The sequence below is a fragment of the Macaca thibetana genome, chromosome 16 (assembly GCF_024542745.1).
Source record: "Macaca thibetana thibetana isolate TM-01 chromosome 16, ASM2454274v1, whole genome shotgun sequence".
Taxonomy (NCBI): Eukaryota; Metazoa; Chordata; class Mammalia; order Primates; family Cercopithecidae; genus Macaca; species Macaca thibetana.
In genome coordinates, this window is record NC_065593.1 from 77,436,606 (window position 1) to 77,456,196 (window position 19,591).

The 19,591-nt window shown below is 36.7% G+C and overlaps 1 protein-coding gene across 50 annotated transcripts in view; it reads right to left on the reverse strand.

The window, feature by feature from the left end:
- Positions 1-19,591, reverse strand: part of LOC126939504 (uncharacterized) — a 557,395-nt gene that overhangs the window by 262,503 nt on the left and 275,301 nt on the right. For all 50 annotated transcript variants that reach the window (XM_050764859.1, XM_050764858.1, XM_050764860.1 and 47 more), the window contains 4 exons: positions 19,477-19,530; positions 5,349-5,453; positions 4,643-4,696; positions 3,961-4,065 (listed from right to left, as the gene is read on the reverse strand). In XM_050764859.1, the coding sequence (XP_050620816.1) occupies positions 3,961-4,065; positions 4,643-4,696; positions 5,349-5,453; positions 19,477-19,530 (318 nt within the window). The remainder of the gene's footprint in view (positions 1-3,960; positions 4,066-4,642; positions 4,697-5,348; positions 5,454-19,476; positions 19,531-19,591) is intronic.

Here is a 19,591-nt window from a genome sequence, read left to right on the forward strand (position 1 = left end):
TTAGGCTTACTTCATAACTTTTTCTTCTCTCAAGGATCAGAGTCTTGCACTTTCTGTTGTGTCCAATCCTTGAAAACAGTAGCCTTATATATATTGTCCAGTTTAATAATTGTTTACGGCAGGAGAGCTAGTTATTTCATAATGATCCACAGAGGGGAAGATCCTGGTAATTTTTTTTTAAGTTTTAATTTTGCTGAAACATATATCAGTGCTCTCTCTATATAAATTAAGTCTGTTAATTATATTATTCAAATATTCTTGATAAATTTTGATTGCTTATTCTAGCAATTTCTGAAGGATATATGTTGTAATCTCTATGGTGAGGATTTATTTCTCCATTAAGTTTTGTCATTCTGTGCTTTATATATTTTGAAATTATATTATTACAAACATAAAAATTTAGAACTGGATTATCTTCCTCATGAATTAACTCCTTTATCATGCTGCAATGTGCTGGCTTATCTTGCTATAATCTCTACCTAGCTTGGTATTAATTATACCAGCTTTATTTTCATTTGTGCTTGTATTATGTATCCATCCTTTTGCTTGCAACTTTTCTCTGTATTTATATTTAAGATGTGTCTCATGTAAGTAGTATACATTATTTTATAATCTAGACTCACAATCTTTTTGTTTTAGTTTGAATATTTATTGCATTTACATTTACCATAATTAATATTATATTTTAGTTAAATCAATATTTACTATTGCTTTATTTGCCAACTTGTTATGCTTTCATTCTCTCTTTTTAAATTTACTTCTTCCTTTCTCTTGACTTATTTTTATTTTTCCATTATTCCCTCTATTAGCTTGTTAGTTACACAGTTGGCCCTCCACATCTCTGGGTTCCACATTTACAGATTCAACCAACCACAGGCAAAAAATATTTTTTTACATGTGTGGTATCTGTACTGAACACATAGCATTTACATTGTATTAGGTATCATAAGTAATTTAGAGATGACTTAAAATATATGGGAGGATGTGTATAGGTTACATGCAACTACTATGTCATTTCATGTAAAGGACTTGAGCACCCATGGATTTTTGTATCTGTGGGAGGTCCAGGGACCAATCCCCCGCAAATATCAAGGAATGACTCTCTCTATATATATTTTAAATATTCTTTGAGTAGTTATCCAAGTTTATGGGACACATCCTTGATTTTTAAAAATGTAATATAAATTAAAGATTTTGCCACATCCCAGGTTAATCCATTTAACCCACCTCTTACATCTCCTTTTGTGATTTGATGACTTTTTGTGCTGGTATGTTTTTATTCCTTACTTTTAATATTCTGCATATCTGCTATAGGGTTTTTTCTTTTGTGATTACCATGAGGCTTAAATAAAACATCCTATAACATCCTATTTTAAGTTGATGACAACTTAACTTCAGTCATATACGAAGGGCTGAGTATGGTGCCTCATGCCTGTAATCCCAGCACTTTGAGAGGCTAAGGTGGGCAGATTGCTGGAGCCCAGGAGTTCAAGACCAGCCTGGGCAACATGCTGAAACTCTGTCTTTACAAAAAATACAAAAATATTAGCCAAGTGTGGTGGTGTGCACTCGTAGTCCCAGCTACTTTGGAGGCTGAGGAGGGAGGATTGCTTTGAGTCCAGGAGGGTTCTTGGTTGCAGTGAGCTGAGATCACACCGCTGAACTCCAGCCTGGGCAACAGTAAAGAAAAAGACTCTATACTTTTACTTTCTCCCCATTGCATTTTAGATTATTGATATTATGGTTTATACATTTTTGTATTGTGTGCCCATTAACAAATTATTATAGTTATAGTAATTTTTAATACGCTTATCTTTTATACTAGTGTTGAAAGTGATTTATCTACCACCATTAGAATATTAGAAAATTCCAGATTTGTCTAACTATATTTACTTTTATTAGTGAGTTTTATACATTCATATGTTTTTATGTTGTTAATTAGCATCCTTACATTTTAGCTTGAAGAACTCCCGTAAGTATTTCTTGTAGGGAAGTAAACTAGTAATAATAAGCTCCCTCAGCTTTTGTTTATATGGGAAAGTATTTCTGTCTCCTTCATTCCTGAAGGACAGCTTTGCCAGATACAGTATTCTTGGTTAGCAGATTTTTTTTCTCTCCATAATTTGAATATATAATACCATTATTTTCTTGCCTACAAGATTTCTGCTGAGAAATCCATTGTCAGTCTTACAAGAGGGTCCCTTGTACATGATAATTCACTTTTCTTTTGATGCTTTCAAAATTCTTTTTCTTTGGCTTTTGACAATTTAATTATAATATGTCTTGATGTAGACCTCTTCAAATTCAACCTATTTGCTGACCATTAGGCTTCAGGAAGCCACTGGCTGGGCTCTCTGGTTGGGCATGGTCACTAGCAGAATGCAGTGCCATCATCAAGGTCAGCACACTGGTTATTGTGAACCGTGTCCCCCTTTTTCTGTTCCTATGTGACCCCAGGTTGTCTAGCCCTGCCAATTCCCCCATTGTTCCCCATGAGGCAAGACAAAAATAGACCCACCTAAAATTGCTTAGAACACTGAGGAAGCTTGATGTTCACCTTAGGATCACTTTTTTCACTAGAGAAACCATTGGTTTGGGGATCCCTTTTGGTGTGGTGCTGTGCTACAACAAAAGAAACCTCTCCTCTCACCCTTCTGATATAGCTTTCCTCCATTTTTACGTGCCAAGGGGGTGCTTTTTAGCCTCAATCTCAGGTTCTGAGATTTTAACAAAGGCATTCTTGTCTGTGGATAGTTGATAATCAGTGTTTCTTTGAGGTGAACTAGAGTAGGGACCTCCTATTCTGCCATCTTGCTGATGTCACTCTCCCATATATTTAACATCTAACTACATGTCTTTAACTAGTACATCAATAGTACTGAAGAATGAAGCAATGATTTGATAAAGATATATTTTGGGGAATGAGTTTACCATAGGGCAACGGTGAAACAGTATGCAAAATCCATGGCAAAGTTATAACTAAATGGCATGCAAATCATGTGAACAAACATTTTTATCGTAAGAGACAGTGTTCAGTAAAATGTTCCTAGGGAATGCTGTTTTGTCTCATTGGACTGTGTCTAGCTTAATATATTCTATTTTAGTCCCTTTAAATTAGAGATTACTTTGTGATTTACCACACTTCAATTCTAATTCAATTTTTCCTTCAAGACAGGCAATTCTGTCCTTGATTCATGAAATTTGATTCAAGAATTTGAAAATCCACGCCTATAAATAAGTAGGGAAAATGTACATATCACTTGAAACTCTGGTAGCTCTAGTTCCTATGAAAACTGTTGATTTGACTAAGGCCCTGGCAACTTCTCAGCTACTCTTGGTACACTAAGAATTGTTTACATTAGGCCCCATAAAGCCAAAGACTATGTCTATTTTTTTCTTTTATGAGAAGGAGTCTCACTCTGTCGCCCAGGCTGGAGTGCAGTGGCCAGATCTCAGCTCACTGCAAGCTCCGCCTCCTGGGTTCACGCCATTCTCCTGCCTCAGCCTCCCGAGTAGCTGGGACTACAGGCGCCCGCCACCTCGCCTGGCTAGTTTTTTGTATTTTTTTTTAGTAGAGACGGGGTTTCATCGTGTTAGCCAGGATGGTCTTGATCTTGTGACCTCGTGATCCGCCCGTCTCGGCCTCCCAAAGTGCTGGGATTACAGGCTTGAGCCACCGTGCCCAGCCGACTATGTCTATTTTTGCTTACCACTGTATCTCTGGCACTTAGCATAGCACCTGATATATAGCGCTTAGTAAAAAATTGTTAAACAAATGAATGAGTGAATGAATGAAAAATTTAAAAGTACCAACTTTAGATTAATATATTAAGAGAAAAAAATCATTCTCATCTAAGCCAAATAAGTACTATCAAAAATATCAGCCAAAATTCTCTTGAGGGTGCAAAGCTATTAAGAATCCAAATTCTCTTGAGGGTGCAAAGCTATTAAGTTTCTCACCATTCACTGGTAGATTTGGGGTTAGATCATTAAGTTCCTCAGCTGTGAGTTTGAATGCCATGTTTCCAAGTATACTGTCAATGTCATGAACATTGACTTGCAACTCTATAAAAGAGGAAGACATGAAGACATTGAAACAAAAGTAAAAATGTAATAAATACCAATTTTTATGTATCATGATTATCAATTTCATTATAAAGAAGAGCCCAGGGACACTTAAGTATTTAAAGAGGGCCATTAATGAACTAAAATCAATCTATTCATTTACATCCAATATCCAAAATGAGCCCACATAAATAGCATGTTGAAAGTTGATAAACCACTCAGTTTATTTATAGCAGAAAAATAGCAAATTTTAAAATAGTTTTTAATATAAGTATCCATACAACTAAGGTTCCGTTTGCTCACTGTATCTCAAGATATATTAGCTTCTCTAAAATTTTGATACCTAGGACTAAATTTTATTATTTCCACAGCCAAAATTGAGAAAAATCTAAGATAGGTAGAATAACTTTAAAAATAAAACACAGGAAATTATTAAACCAATGTGAACATGTATATGTATTAAAAATAATTATGAAGATATACGTGAGTTTGATAGCAAATTTCGTGGTGAGGAAGAAACAAAACCATAACACAAGTACCTCAATTAATCTTCTTTCTCAATTTGCATATCGCTTACCTTTTATACCTTTCACACAATTCAGCAACCTATTCTTGTATATTTTTCCATTAGCTGAAAGAAAATACGTAATTTACGTCATATGGAAAAGAACTATATATGCAATAGCAATATAAAAATCTCTAAGTTCAGAAATACAGACCATAAAATAATTTGCTCTTAAAATTTACTTAATATCTTCTAAAATAATAAAATTAAAATGTAGACAAAATTGTTAATATGGTAAATCTGTCAATTCTTTAGCATCTGAGAAAATTATTAATATCAACTAGGATAAAGTAAAAAAAGTACACCTTTTCTGACTTTACTCTTTTTTTCTCCACAGCTCCTATACATCTATACGTTTCTCCTCTTCCTCCTCTTCCATCTCCTCCTCCTGTTTCCTATAGGTCTTAACTCAACAAATCTCAATAGAATGAAAGATAACCATCAATATTAATTCCTTAGCCCGGATGACAAGATTTATGGTTATGTATATTTTATTAGACAATTTTTATATTCCTAAATATTAAAAATAGTTACCTATGAAATTATGAATATTTAAAATCCCTAATTTATAAACAATGTACAACAAACATAGGTTGTTGGATAATATAAATTTTGAGGATATAGTCCTATTTCAAGACTCTACTGATATGTGTAATGTGGAATAACTCCCTTGATGACTACACCAACTTGCCTGAAAACTACTATTTGAAATGCTCACCATCAATTGGAAGTAATTTCTCTAGCTCCAAGTGTTCTCTAGATGTGAGCTCTATCCCCATATTTTGCAGGACATTTTCCAGGTCATTGAAGTCAACTTCTCCTCCTTCAAAACAAAAAACATAGAGAAAAATAAAAATTTTAAAAATATTGTAATTTAAAATTACGAAAGCAGAATTAAGGCAAATAATGGTATTTATTAAACAATAAGCAGTCAATTGCAGATACAGAGAATGAATAGTATTCCTTCAACCCTAGTAAAAGAAGTGTTCCCACAGTGATGGTTATAAAATAATATTGCACACAGATATATAAAGCTTGTGCCATTTTAAATTAGCATAATGGCAAAGACAATTGGTACAAATAAATGTGTTATCTAGTGTAGGGAATTAAACTGGAAATCAATAGTAAACGATTACTAAGAAAACTCCCATATATTTGGAAATCAGTAAGTGCATTTTAAAATAATTCCTGTGTCAAAAAACAAATCCTACAAAGTTAGAATATATCTTGACAATGATAATATTACATATTAAAACTTGTGGAATCAGGTAAAGATGTGCTGACAGGGGAATTTAGTCTTAAATGCATATGCTAAAAAAGATAAAAAGACTAATAATCTAAGATTCTATCTCAAAAAGTTAGAGAAAAATAGCAAATTAAACCTCTCGAAAGTAGAAGAAAATAAATAATAAAGACAAAAGCAGGAATTACAGAAACAAAAAACAAACCTTACATAGAGAGAATGAACACAGAAAAAAGTTGTGTTTTGGAACAAAACACAACAAAGTTGATAGATACCTGTACTAAGATTGACAAAGGAAAAAAAGGAGAAAACATAACCAATGACAAATGAGACCACTACAGTTCCTACAGATACCTAAAAGATAATAGGAAGATATTATAAACATTATGTAATTAGTTTGAATATTTAAAAAAGGTATAAAGTCCTAGAAAAACATAACTCAGCAATAATGCTATATATATAGACATAAATATATACCATTCACAATTACATACAAAGTAAAAAAGACCTAGGAGTAAATCTAATAAAAAAGAAAAATCAAGTTGACCAAAATAAACTTAGTGATGAACCATTTTTAATGATGTGCCACCAATTTGAATTGGCTCATGACAACTGATTGTTAAATATTCAGGAGTTTTGTGAACTTGATTCTAAATGGATTATTACTGGAAATCAGCCATGGTGAGACAATTTACATCACGGAAGTTGAAAAATGCTACAAATCAAGTGGTGGTGTTTTACAGAGAGCCATTTTACCAGCATACCATTTATTGTCATTAATTGAAAAACTCAAAATTATAAATACATCCATTCTCTATAAATTGATCTAGACTCATAGGCTGTGGCAAGATGGCTGAATAGGAAAAGCTCCAGTCTGCAGCTCCCAGTGAGACCAATGCAGAAGGCGGGTGATTTCTGCATTTCCAACTGAGATACCTGGTTCATCTCATTGAGACTGGCTAGACAATGGGTGCAGCCTACAGAGCACGAGCAGAAGCAGGGTGGGGCATCGCATTACCTGGGAAACGCAAGGAGCTGGGGAACTCCCTCCCCTAGCCAAGGGACGGTGCCATAAGGGACCGTGCTATCCAGCACAGATACTACGCTTTTCCCATGGTTTTTGCAACCCCATAGACCAGGAGGTTCCCTTGTGTGCCTACACCACCAGGGCCCTGGGTTTCAAGCACAAAACTGGGCGGCTGTTCAGGCAGACACTGAGCTAGCTGCAGGAATTTTTTTTCCTACTCCAGTGGTGCCTGGAACCCCAGCAAGACAGAACCGCTCACTCCCCTGGAACGGGGGCTGAAGCCAGGGAGCCAAGTGGTCTCGTTCAGCGGGTACCACTACCATGGAGCCCAGCAAGCTAAGAACCACTGGCTTGAAATTCTCACTGCCAGCACAGCAGTTTGAAGTCAGCCTGGGATGATCGAGCTTGGTGGGGGGAGGGGCATCTGCCATTACTGAGGCTTGAGTAGGCAGTTTTCCCCTAACAGTGTTAACTCTGACTGTGCAGAACTCACTGCAGCACAGCAAAGCCCCTGGGGCTAGGACTGCCTCTCTAGATGCCACCTCACTTGGCAAGGCATATCTGAAAGAAAGGCAGCAGCTCCAGTCAGGGGCTTATAGATAAAACTCCCATCTCCCTGGGACAGAACACCTGGGGGAAGGGGCAGCTGTGGGCACAGCTTCAGCAGACTTAAATGTTCTTGTCTGTTGGCTCTAACAAGAACAGTGGATCTCCCAGGACAGCATTCGAGCTTGGCTAAGAGGCAGACTGCCTTCTCAAATGGGCCCCTGACCCCTATGCCTCCTGACTGTGAGACACCTCCCAACAGGGGTCGACAGACCTCATACATGAGAGCTCTGGCCAGCATCAGGTGGGTGCCTCTCTGGGACGAAGCTTCCAGAGGAAGTAGCAGGCAGCAATATTTGCACTGGTGATACCCAGGCAAACAGGATCTGGAGTGGACCTCCAGCAAACTCCAGCAGACATGCAGAAGAGGGGCCTGACTGTTAGAAGCAAAACTAACAAACAGAAAGCAATAACATAAACCTCAACAAAAAGGACACAAACAGGAAAACCCCATCCAAAAACCATCAGCATCAAAAATCAAAGGTAGATAAATCCACAAAGATGAGGAAAAACCAACGCAAAAATACTGAAAATTCCAAAAACCAGAATGCCTCTTCTCCTCCAAATGATCGCAACTACTCTCCAGCAAGGGCACAAAACTGGACAGAGAATGAATTTGACGAATTGACAGAAGTAGGCTTCAGGAGGTAGGTAATAACAAACTCCTCCAAGCTAAAGGAACATGTTCTAACCCAATGCAAGGAACCTAAGAATCTTGACAAAAGGTTACAGGAACTGCTGACTAGAATAACCAGTTTAGAGAAGAACATAAATGACCTGATGGAGCTGAAAAACACAGCATGAGAACTTCATGATGCATACACAAGTATCAATAGCCAAATCGATCAAACAGAAGAAAGGATATCAGAGATGGAAGATCAACCTAATGAAATAAAGCGTAAAGACAATAGAGAAAAAAGAATGAAAAGGGATGAACAAAGCCTCCAAGAAATATGGGACTATGTGAAAAGACCGAACCCACAATTGATTGGTGTAACTGAAAGTGAGTGACGGGAGAATGGAACCAAGTTGGAAAACACACTTCAGGATATTATCCAGGAGAACTTCCCCAACCTAGCAAGACAGGTCAACATTCAAATTCAGGAAATACAAAGAACACCACTAAGATACTCCTTGAGAAGAGCAACCACGAGTCACATAATAGTCAGATTTTCCAAGGTTGAAATGAAGGAAAAAGTGCTAAGGGCAGCCAGAGAGAAAGATCAGGTTACCTACAAAGGGAAGCCCATCAGACTAACAGTGGATCTCTCAGCAGAAACTCTACAAGCCAGAAGAGAGTGGGGGCCAATATTCAACATTGTTAAAGAAAAGAATTTTCAACTCGGAATTTCATATTCAGCCAAACTATGTTTCATAAGTGAAGGAGAAATAAAATTATTTACAGACAAACAAATGCTGAGAGATTTTGTCACCACCAGGCTTTCCTTACAAGAGCACCTGAAGGAAGCATGGAAAGGAACAACCGGTACCAGCCATTGCAAAAACATGCCAAATTGTAAAGATCATCAATGCGAGGAAGAAACAGCATCAACTAAAGAGCAAAATAACCAGCTAACATCATAATGGCAGGATCAAATTCACACATAAAAATAGTAACCTTAAATGTAAATGGGCTAAATGCTCCAATTAAAAGACACAGACTGGCAAACCAGATAAAGAGTCAAGACCCATCAGTGTACTGTATTCAGGAGACCCATCTCATGTGCAGAGACACACATAGGCTCAAAATAAAGGGATGGAGGAAGATCTACCAAGCTAATGGAAAACAAACAAACAAACAAAAAAAGCAGGGATTACAATCCTAGTCTCTGATAAAACAGACTTTAAACCAACAGAGATCAAAAGAGACAAAGCCATTACATAATGGTAAAGGGATCAATTCATCAGGAAGAGCTAACTATCCTAAATATATATGCACCCAATACAGGAGCACCCAGATTCATAAAGCAAGTCCTGAGGGAACTAAAAAGAGTCTTAGATTCTCAGACAATAATAATGGGAGAGTTTAACACCCCACTGTCAACCTTTGACAGATCAACAAGACAGAAAGTTAACAAGGATATCCAGGAATTGAACTCAGGTCTGCACCAAGTGGACCTAATAGACATCTACAGAACTCTCCACCCCAAATCAACAATACACATTCTTCTCAGCACCACATCACACTTATTCCAAAATTGACCACATCGTTGGAAGTAAAGCCCTCTTCAGCAAATGTAAAAGAAATCACAATAAACTGTCTCTCAGACCACAGTGCCATCAAATTAGAACTCAGGATTAAGAAACTCACTCAACACCGCACAACTACATGGAAACTGAACAACTGCTCCTGGATGACTACTGGGTAAATAACGAAATGAAGGCAGAAATAAAGATGTTCTTTGAAACCAATGAGAACAAAGACACAACGTACAGAATCTCTGGGACACATTTAAAGCAGTGTGTAGAGGGAAATTTATAGCACTAAATGCCCACCACAGAAAGCAGGAAAGATCTGAAATCGACACCCTACCATCACAATGAAAAGAACTAGAGAAGCAAGAGCAAACACATTCAAAAGCTAGCAGAAGGCAAGAAATAACTAAGATCAGAGCAGAACTGAAGGAGATAGAGACACAAAAAACCCTTCAAACAATCAATGAATCCAGGAGCTGGTTTTCTGAAAAGATCAACAAAATTGACTAATCACTAGCAAGACTAATAAAGAAGAAAAGACAGAAGAATCAAATAGACACAATAAAAAATGATAAAGGGGCTATCAGAAATACAAACAGAAATACAACTACCATCAGAGAATACTATGAACACCTCTATGCAAATAAACTAGAAAAATTAGAAGAAATGGATCAATTCCTAGACACATACACCTTTCTAAGACTAAACCAGGAAGAAGCTGAATCCCTGAATAGACCAATAACAGGTTCTGAAATTGAGGCAATCATTAATAGCCTACCAACCAGAAAAAGTCCAGGACCAGACGAATTCACAGCCAAATTCTACCAGAGGTACAAAGAGGAGCTGGTACCATTCCTTCTGAAACTATTCCAATCAACAAAAAAGAGGGAATCCTCCCTAACTCATTTTATTAGGCCAGTATCATCCCAGTACCAAAGCCTGGCAGAAACACAACAAAAAAAAGAGAATTTAAGATCAATATCCCTGATGAACATCGATGCAAAAATCCTCAATAAAATACTGGCAAAATGAATCCAGCAGCACGTCAAAAAGTTTATCCACTAAGATCAAGTCGGCTTCATCCCTGGGATGCAAGGCTGGTTCAACGTATGCAAATCAATAAACGTAATCCTTCATATAAACAGAACCAAAACAAAAACCACATGATTATCTCAATAGATGCAGAAAAGGCCTTAGACAAAATTCAACAGCCCCTCATGCTAAAAATACTCAATAAACTAGGTATTGATGAGACGTATCTCAAAATAATAAGAGCTATTTATGACAAACCCACAGCCAGTATCATACTGAATGGGCAAAAACTGGAAGCATTCCCTTTGAAAACTGGTACAAGACAGGGATGCCCTCTCTCACCACTCCTATTCAACATAGTGTTGGAAGTTCTGGTCAGGGCAATCAGGCAAGAGAAAGAAATAAAGCGTATTCAATTAGGAAAAGAGGAAGTCAAATTGTCCATGTTTGCAGATGACATGATTGAATATTTAGAAAACCCCATTGTCTCAGCCCAAAATCTCCTTAAGTTGATAAGCAACTTCAGCAAAGTCTCAGGATATAAAATCAATGTGCAAAAATCACAAGCATTCCTATACACCAATAGCAGACAAACAGACAGCCAAATCATGAGTGAACTCCCATTTACAATTGCTTCAAAAGAATAAAATACCTAGGAATCTAACTTACAAGGGATGTGAAGGACCTCTTCAAGGAGAACTACAAACCACTGCTCCTCGAAATAAAAGAGGACACAAACAAATGGAAGAACATTCCATGCTCTTGGATAGGAAGAATCAATATTGTGAAAATGGCCATCCAAGGTAATTTATAGATTCAATGCCATCCCCTTCAAAATCCCAATGACTTTCTACACAGAATTGGAAAAAAAACTACTTTAAAGTTCAAGAGCCCGCATTGCCAAGACAATCCTAAGCAAAAAGAACAAAGCGGGAGGCATCATGCTACCTGACTTCAAACTATACTATAAGCCTACAGTAAACAAAACAGCATTGTACGTGTACCAAAACAGAGATATAGACCAATGGAACAGAATAGAGCCCTCGGAAATAATACCACACATCTACAACTATCTGATCTTTGACAAACCTGACTAAAACAAGAAATAGGGAAAGTATTCCATATTTAATAAATGGTGTTGGGATAACTGGCTAGCCATATGTAGAAAGTTGAAATGGGATCCCTTCCTTACATGTTATACAAAAATTAATTCAAGATGGATTAAAGACTTAAATGTTAGACCTAAAACCATAAAAACCCTAGAAGAAAACCTAGCCAATACCATTCAGGACATAGGCATGGGCAAGGACTTCATGACTGAAACACCAAAAGCAATGGCAACAAAAGCCAAAATAGACAAATGAGGTCTAATTACACTAAAGAGTTTCTGCACAGCAAAGGAAACTATCATCAGAGTGAACAGGCAACCTACAGAATGGGAGAAAATTTTTACAATCTACCTATCTGACAAACAGCTAATATCCAGAATCTACAAGGAACTTAAACAATTTTACAAGAAAAAAATCAAACAATCCCATCAAAAAGTGGGCAAAGTATATGAACAGACACTTCTCAAAAGAGATATTTATGCAGCCAAAAGACCCATGAAAAAATGCTCGTCATCACTGGTTATCAGAGAAATGCAAATCAAAAGCCCAATGAGATACCATCTCACACCAGTTAGAACAGCGATCATTAAAAAGTCAGGAAACAACAGGTGCTGGAGAGGATGTGGAGAAATAGGAAGACTTTTACACTGTTGGCAGGAGTGTAAACTAGTTCCACCATTGTGGAAGACAGTGTGGCGATTCCTCAAAGATCTAGAACTAGAAATACCATTTGACCCCGCAATCCCATTACTGAGTATATAACCAAAGGATTATAAATCATGCTGCTATAAAGACACATGCACATGTATGTTTATTGCAGCACTATTCACAATAGCAGAGACTTGGAACCAACCCAAATGTCCATCAATGGTAGATTGGATTAAGAAAATATGGCACATGTACACCATGGAATACTATGCAGCCATAAAAAAGGATGAGTCCATATCCTTTGTAGAGACATGGATGAAGCTGGATGCCATCATTCTGAGCAAACTATTGCAAGGATAGAAAACCAAACACTGCATGTTCTCACTCATAGGTGGGAATTGAACAATGAGAACACTTTAACGCAGGGCGGGGAACATCACACACCGGGGCCTGTTGTGAGGTGGGGAGAGGGGAGAGGGATAGCATTAGGAGATATACCTAATGTAAATGACGAGTTAACAGGTGCAGCACACCAACATGGCACATGTATATATATGTTACAAACCTGCACCTTGTGCACATGTACCCTAGAACTTAAAGTAGAATACTAATAATAATAAAAGAATAACCAGTACCACCCACTTCAAAAACATACCAAAATATAAAGACCAACAACACGATGAAGAAACTGCATCAGCTAATCTGCAAATTGAACAGCTAGCATCATGATAACAGTATCAAATTCACACATAACAATATTAACATTAAATTTAAATGGGCTAAATGCCCCAATTAAAAGACACAGACTGGCAAGATGGATAAAGAGTCAAGACCCATCAGTGTGCCATATTCAGGAGACTCATCTCACATGCAAAGAGACACATAGGCTCAACATAAAGGGATGGAGGAATGTTTACCAAGCAAGTGGAAACAGACTTTAAACCAACAAAGATCAAAAAAGACAAAGAAGGGCATTATATAATGAGAAAGGGACCAATGCAACAAGAAGGGCTAACTATCCTAAATATATATGCACTGAATACAGGAGCACCTAGATTCATAAAGCAAGTTTTTTGAGACCTACAAAGATACTTAGACTCCCACACAATAATAGTAAGAGACTTTAACACCCCACTCTCAATATTAGACAGATCAATAAGACAGAAAATTAAGAAGGATATTTAGGACTTGAACTCATCTCTGGACCAAAAGACCTAAAAGACCTAAAAGACATCTACAGAACTCTCCACCCCAAATCAACAGAATATGCATTCTTCTCAGCACCGCATCACACTTATTCTAAAATCAACCATATAATTGGAAGTAAACCACTCCTCAGCAAATGCAAAAGAATGGAAATCATAACAAACAGTCTCTCAGACCACAGTGCAATCAAATTACAATTCAGGATTAAGAAACTCACTCAAAACAAAACAACTACATGGAAACTGAACAATCTGCTCCAGAATGACTACTGGGTAAATAACGAAATGAAGGCAGAAATAAATAAGTTCTCTGAAACCAGTGAGAACAAAGACGCAACATACCAGAATTTCTGGGACACATTTAAAGCAGTGTGTAGAGGGAAATTTATAGCACTAAATACCCACAACAGAAAGCAGGAAAGATCTAAAAATGATACCCTAACACCACCATGAAAAGAACTAGAGAAGCAACAGAAAGCACATTAAAAAGCTAGCAGAAAGCGAGAAATAACTAAGATCAGAGCAGAACTGAAGGAGATAGAGACACAAAAAAACCCTTCAATCAATCAATGAATCCAGGAGCTGGTTTTCTGAAGAGATCAACAAAATTCCTAGACCGCTAGCCAGACTAATAAAGAAGAAAAGAGAGAAGAATCAAATAGACACAATAAAAAATGATAAAGGGGATATCATCAATGACTCCAGAGAAATACAAACTACCATCAGAGAATACTATAAACACCTCTATGCAAACAAACTAGAAAATATAGAAGAAATGAACAAATTCCTGGACACATACACCCTCCCAAGACTAAATCAGGAAGAAGTCAAATCCCTGAATAGACCAATAACAAGTTCCGAAATTGAGGTAGTAATTAATAGCCTACCAACAAAAAAAAGCCCAGGACCAGATAAATTCACAACCAAATTCTACCAGAGGTACAAAGACGAGCTGGTGCTATTCCTACTGAAACTATTTCAAACAACTGAAAAACAGGTATTCCTCCCTAACTCATTTTATGAGGCCAGCATCATCCTGATACCAAAACCTGGCAGAGACACAACAAAAAAAGGTAATTTCAGGCCAATATCCCTGATAAACATCTATGCAAAAATCCTCAATAAAATACTGGCAAACCAAATTCATCAGCACATCAAAAAACTTATTCACCATGATCAAGTCGGCTTCATTCCTGGAATTCAAAGCTGGTTCAACATATGCAAATCAATAAACACAATCCATCACATACACAGAACCAATGACAAAAAACACATGATTATCTCAACAGATTCAGAAAAGGCCTTTGATAAAATTCAACACCCCTTCATGCTAAAAATACTCAATAAACTAGGTATTGATGGAACATATCTCAAAATATTAAGAGCTATTTATGACAAACTCATAGCCAATATCATAGTGAATGCGCAGAAGCTGGAAGCATTCCCTTTGAAAACCGGCACAAGACAAGAATGCCCTCTCTCCCCACTCCTATTCAACACAGTATTGGAAGTTTTGGCCAGGGCAATCAGGCAAGAGAAAGAAATAAAGGGTATTCAAATAACAAGAGAGGAAGTCAAATTGTCTCTGTTTGCAGATGACATGACTGTATATTTAGAAAACCCCATCATCTCAGCCCCAAAACTCCTTAAGCTAATAAGTAACTTTAGCAAAGTCTCAGGATTCAAAACCAATGTGCAGAAATCATAAGCATTCTTATATACCAATAATGGAGAGCCCATTCATAACTGCTACAAAGAAAATATAATACCTAGGAATACAACTTACAAGGGACGCAAAGGAACTTTTCAAGGAGAACTACCAGCCACTGCTCAAGGAAATAAGAATGGACACAAATAAATGGAAAAACATTCCATGCTTATGGATAGGAAGAATCAATATTGTGAAAATGGCCATACTGCCCAAAGTAATTTATAGATTCAACGCTATTCCCAACAAGCTTCCACTGATTTTTTTCACAAAACTACAAAAAACTACTTTAAATTTCATATGGAATCGAAAAAGAACCTATATGGCCAAGACAATCCTAACCTAAAAGAACAAAGCTAAAGGCATCATGCTACCTGACTTCAAACTATACTACAAGCCTACAGTAACCAAAACAGCATGATACTTGTACCAAAACAGATATATAGACCAATGGAACAGAACAGAGGCTGCAGAAATAACACCACACATCTACAACCAAATGATCTTTGACAAACCTGATGAAAACAAACAATAGGAAAAGGATTCCCTGTTTAATAAATTGTGCTGTGAAAACTGGCTAGTCATGTACAGAAAACTGAAACTGGACCCCTTCCTTAAACTTCACACAAAAATTAAGTCAATATGGATTAAAGACTTAAATGTAAATCCAAAAACCATAAAAACCCTAGAAGAAAACATAGCAATATCATTCAGGACATAGGCATGGGCAAAGACTTCATGACTAAAACACAAAAAGCAATTGCAACCAAAGCCAAAATTAACAAATGGGATTTAATCAAACTAAAGAGCTTCTGTACAGCTAAAGAAATTATCATCAGAGTGAACAGGCAACCTACAGAACGGGATAAAATTTTTGCAATCTATCCATCTGACAAAGGTCTAATATCCAGAATCTACAAGGAACTTAAACAAATTTACAATAAAATAAAAACTCCATCAAAATTTGGGCAAAGGTAGCTGGGCACACTGGTGGCACCTGTAATCTCAGCTACTTGGGAAGCCGAGGCAGGAGAATTGCTTGAACCCAAGAGGCGGAGGTTGCAGTGAGCTGAGATTGCACCACTGCACTCTAGCCTGGGCGATAGAGCAAGACTCCATCTCAAAAAAAAAAAAAAAAAAAAAAGTTTGACAAAGGACATGAACGGACACTTCTTAAAAGAAGACATTTATGCAGCCAACAGACATATGAAAAATAAGCTCATTATCACTGGTCATTAGAGAAATGCAAATCAAAACCACAATGAGATACCATCTCATGCCAGTTAGAATGGCGATAATTAAAAAGTCAGCAAGCAAATAACAGATTCTAGAGAGGATGTAGAGAAATAGGAATGCTTTTACACTGTTGGTGGGAGTGTAAATTAGTTCAGCTATTGTGGAAGACAGTGTGTTGATTCCTCAACGATCTAGAATCAGAAATACCATTTGATCCAGCAATCCCATTACTGGGTATATACCCAGAGGATTATAAATCATTCTACTATTAAGACACATGCACATGTATGTTTTTATTGCAGTGCCATTCACAATAGCAAAGACTTGGAACCAACCCATATGCCCATCAATGATAGGCTCGATAAAGAAAATGTGGCACATATACACCATGGAATACTATGCAGCTATAAAAAAGAATGAGTTCATGTCCTTTGCAGGGACTTTATGAAGCTGGAAACCAGCATTCTCAGCAAAACTAACACAGAAACAGAAGACCAAACACTGCATGCTCTCACTCATAAGTGTGAGTTGAACAATGAGAACACATGGACACAGGGAGGGGAACATCATACACCGGGGCCTGTTGCGGGGTGGGGGCAAGGGGAGGGAGAGCATTAGGACAAATACCTAATGGATGCAGAGCTTAAAACCTAGAGGATGGGTTGATGGGTGCAGGGCACATGTATACCTCAGTAACAAACCTGTACATGTATCCCAGAACTTAAAGTTTAATAAATTGAAAAAAAAATGACCTAGATTCAATAAAAACCCCAGCAGTACTGAGGGTGGATTAAAGTTTGATTTGAAATGTATAAGGAAATACAAAAGGCCAAGAATAGCCAGGGCAGTCATAAAAAAGGATTTACACTTCAGATATGAGATACATTGAATATATTAAGAGAATGGTATACTGGTGCAAGGACACACAAAAAAACAACGATAAAGTAACAGATTAAATAGTCCAGATACACAAACACATTTATGGTCTTTGATTTATGAAAAGATAGCCTTACACCGCAGTAAGAAAACTATATTCTTTTCAACAAATGGTGCTGAATATCTACTTAGAAAAAACTGAATTGTCACCCTTATCCTACGTCATGGATTGTAGATCTAAATGTGAAAGTAAAATAACAAAGGTCCTAAAAATGAAATAAGAAAATATTTTCATGGGCTTGGTGTAAGCAAGGATTTCTCTTCTTTTATTTTAAGTTCAGGGGTACATGTGCAGGATGTGCCGGTTTGTTTTATTTTATTTTATTTTATTTTATTTTTATTTAATTATTTTTTGAGATGGAGTCTCACTCTGTTGCCCAGGCTGAAGTGCAGTGGCCTGATCTCAGCTCACTGCAAGTTCCGCCTTCTGGGTTCACGCCATTCTCCTGCCTCAGCCTCTGGAGTAGTTGGGAATACAGGCGCCCGCCACCTTGCCTGGCTAATTTTTTGTATTTTTAGTAGAGACGGGGTTTCACCGTGTTAGCCAGGATGGTCTCGATCTCCTGATCTCGTGATCCGCCCACCTTGGCCTCCCAAAGTGCTGGGATCACAGGCTGAGCCACCGCGACTAGCTGTCGGTTTGTTACTCAGGCAAACATGTGCCATGGTGGTTTGCTGCACAGATTATCCCTTCCCAAATATTCTACCATAAAAGAGAAGACTGATTAGATAGACTACATGTAAAAATAGGAACTTTTGTTCTGTAAAAAGTATAATTCAAGTGAAAAATCTAATACATACAGTGAGATATTTGCAATTTATAACTTACAATGGACTTGTATCTAGAATATATTAAAAAATAAGTAAAAGACAGTAAGTTTAAAAAATCAAAAGTAAAAGACAGACATCCAAACAGACAAATAGATAACAGACATTAAGAAGAACTTTACAAAAGAGATTATCCAAATAATTAAGAAATGTAAAAAAGGTGCTCAACATCATTCATCATTAGGGAAAGGCAAATTATAAATACAGTGGGATAGTAATACATGCTAACATCGAAAAGACAGTATCAAGTATCAGGCAAGGATATAAAGCAAAACTCTCATACACTGTTGGTTGAATTGTAAAATGGTACTACTACTTTGGAAAATTGAATGACAATATCTAATAAAGTATACATAATTCTATAACAAAGCAATCCAATTTCTATGTTTGGCCACATAATCATGCACATTTGTTCACCAAAAGGCATGTATAAAAATATCATTTGTAATTGCCCAAACTGGAAATGTCCTTCAGTAGTAGAATTGACAAATATATTATAGTATACTTACACAATGGAATATTACACAGCAATGTATTCAAGTACAACAAACCAATTGAAATCATTCCCCATACCAAAATAGGTTCCCAAAAGATTTCTACTTGATTACAGTTTATTAGTCTTTGTACTATAAAGCAGTGAAAATGAGCAAACTACTGCTGCATGCAACAATATGAACGAATCTGAGAATAGCATGTGACATAATGTTGAGTGAAAGAAATTAGACATAGAAGAATACAGATTGTATAGTTTCATTTATGTAAAGTTCAAAAACAGACAAAACTAGTAAATATGTGGTCCTAGAATTCAGGATAGTAATTGCCTCCAAAAAGTAAGGAGGAAAAGTGTATGTAGTGGTATCAGTAGTCTTCTGGGTTATGGGTAATCTTTTATTTCACAATCTAGGTTATAGTTAAATGGGTATGTGTGTATGTTCATTTTGTGATAATTCTTAAGTTGGACACATATGATTATATAATATAATTATATATGTCAAACTTTAGTAAAATATTTATCATAGAAAATATGGCTTAAAATATTAGGATCTTAAATTCATATTAACTTCTTACTAACCTGTAATAACTTGCACTGTATCCATCAATGATTTCAAATCAGTCTCCCCTTTAGCTGTAAGATAAAGTGAATTCAGGAAAAAATTATTTCTAAATAATAATCCAGAAACCAGCTA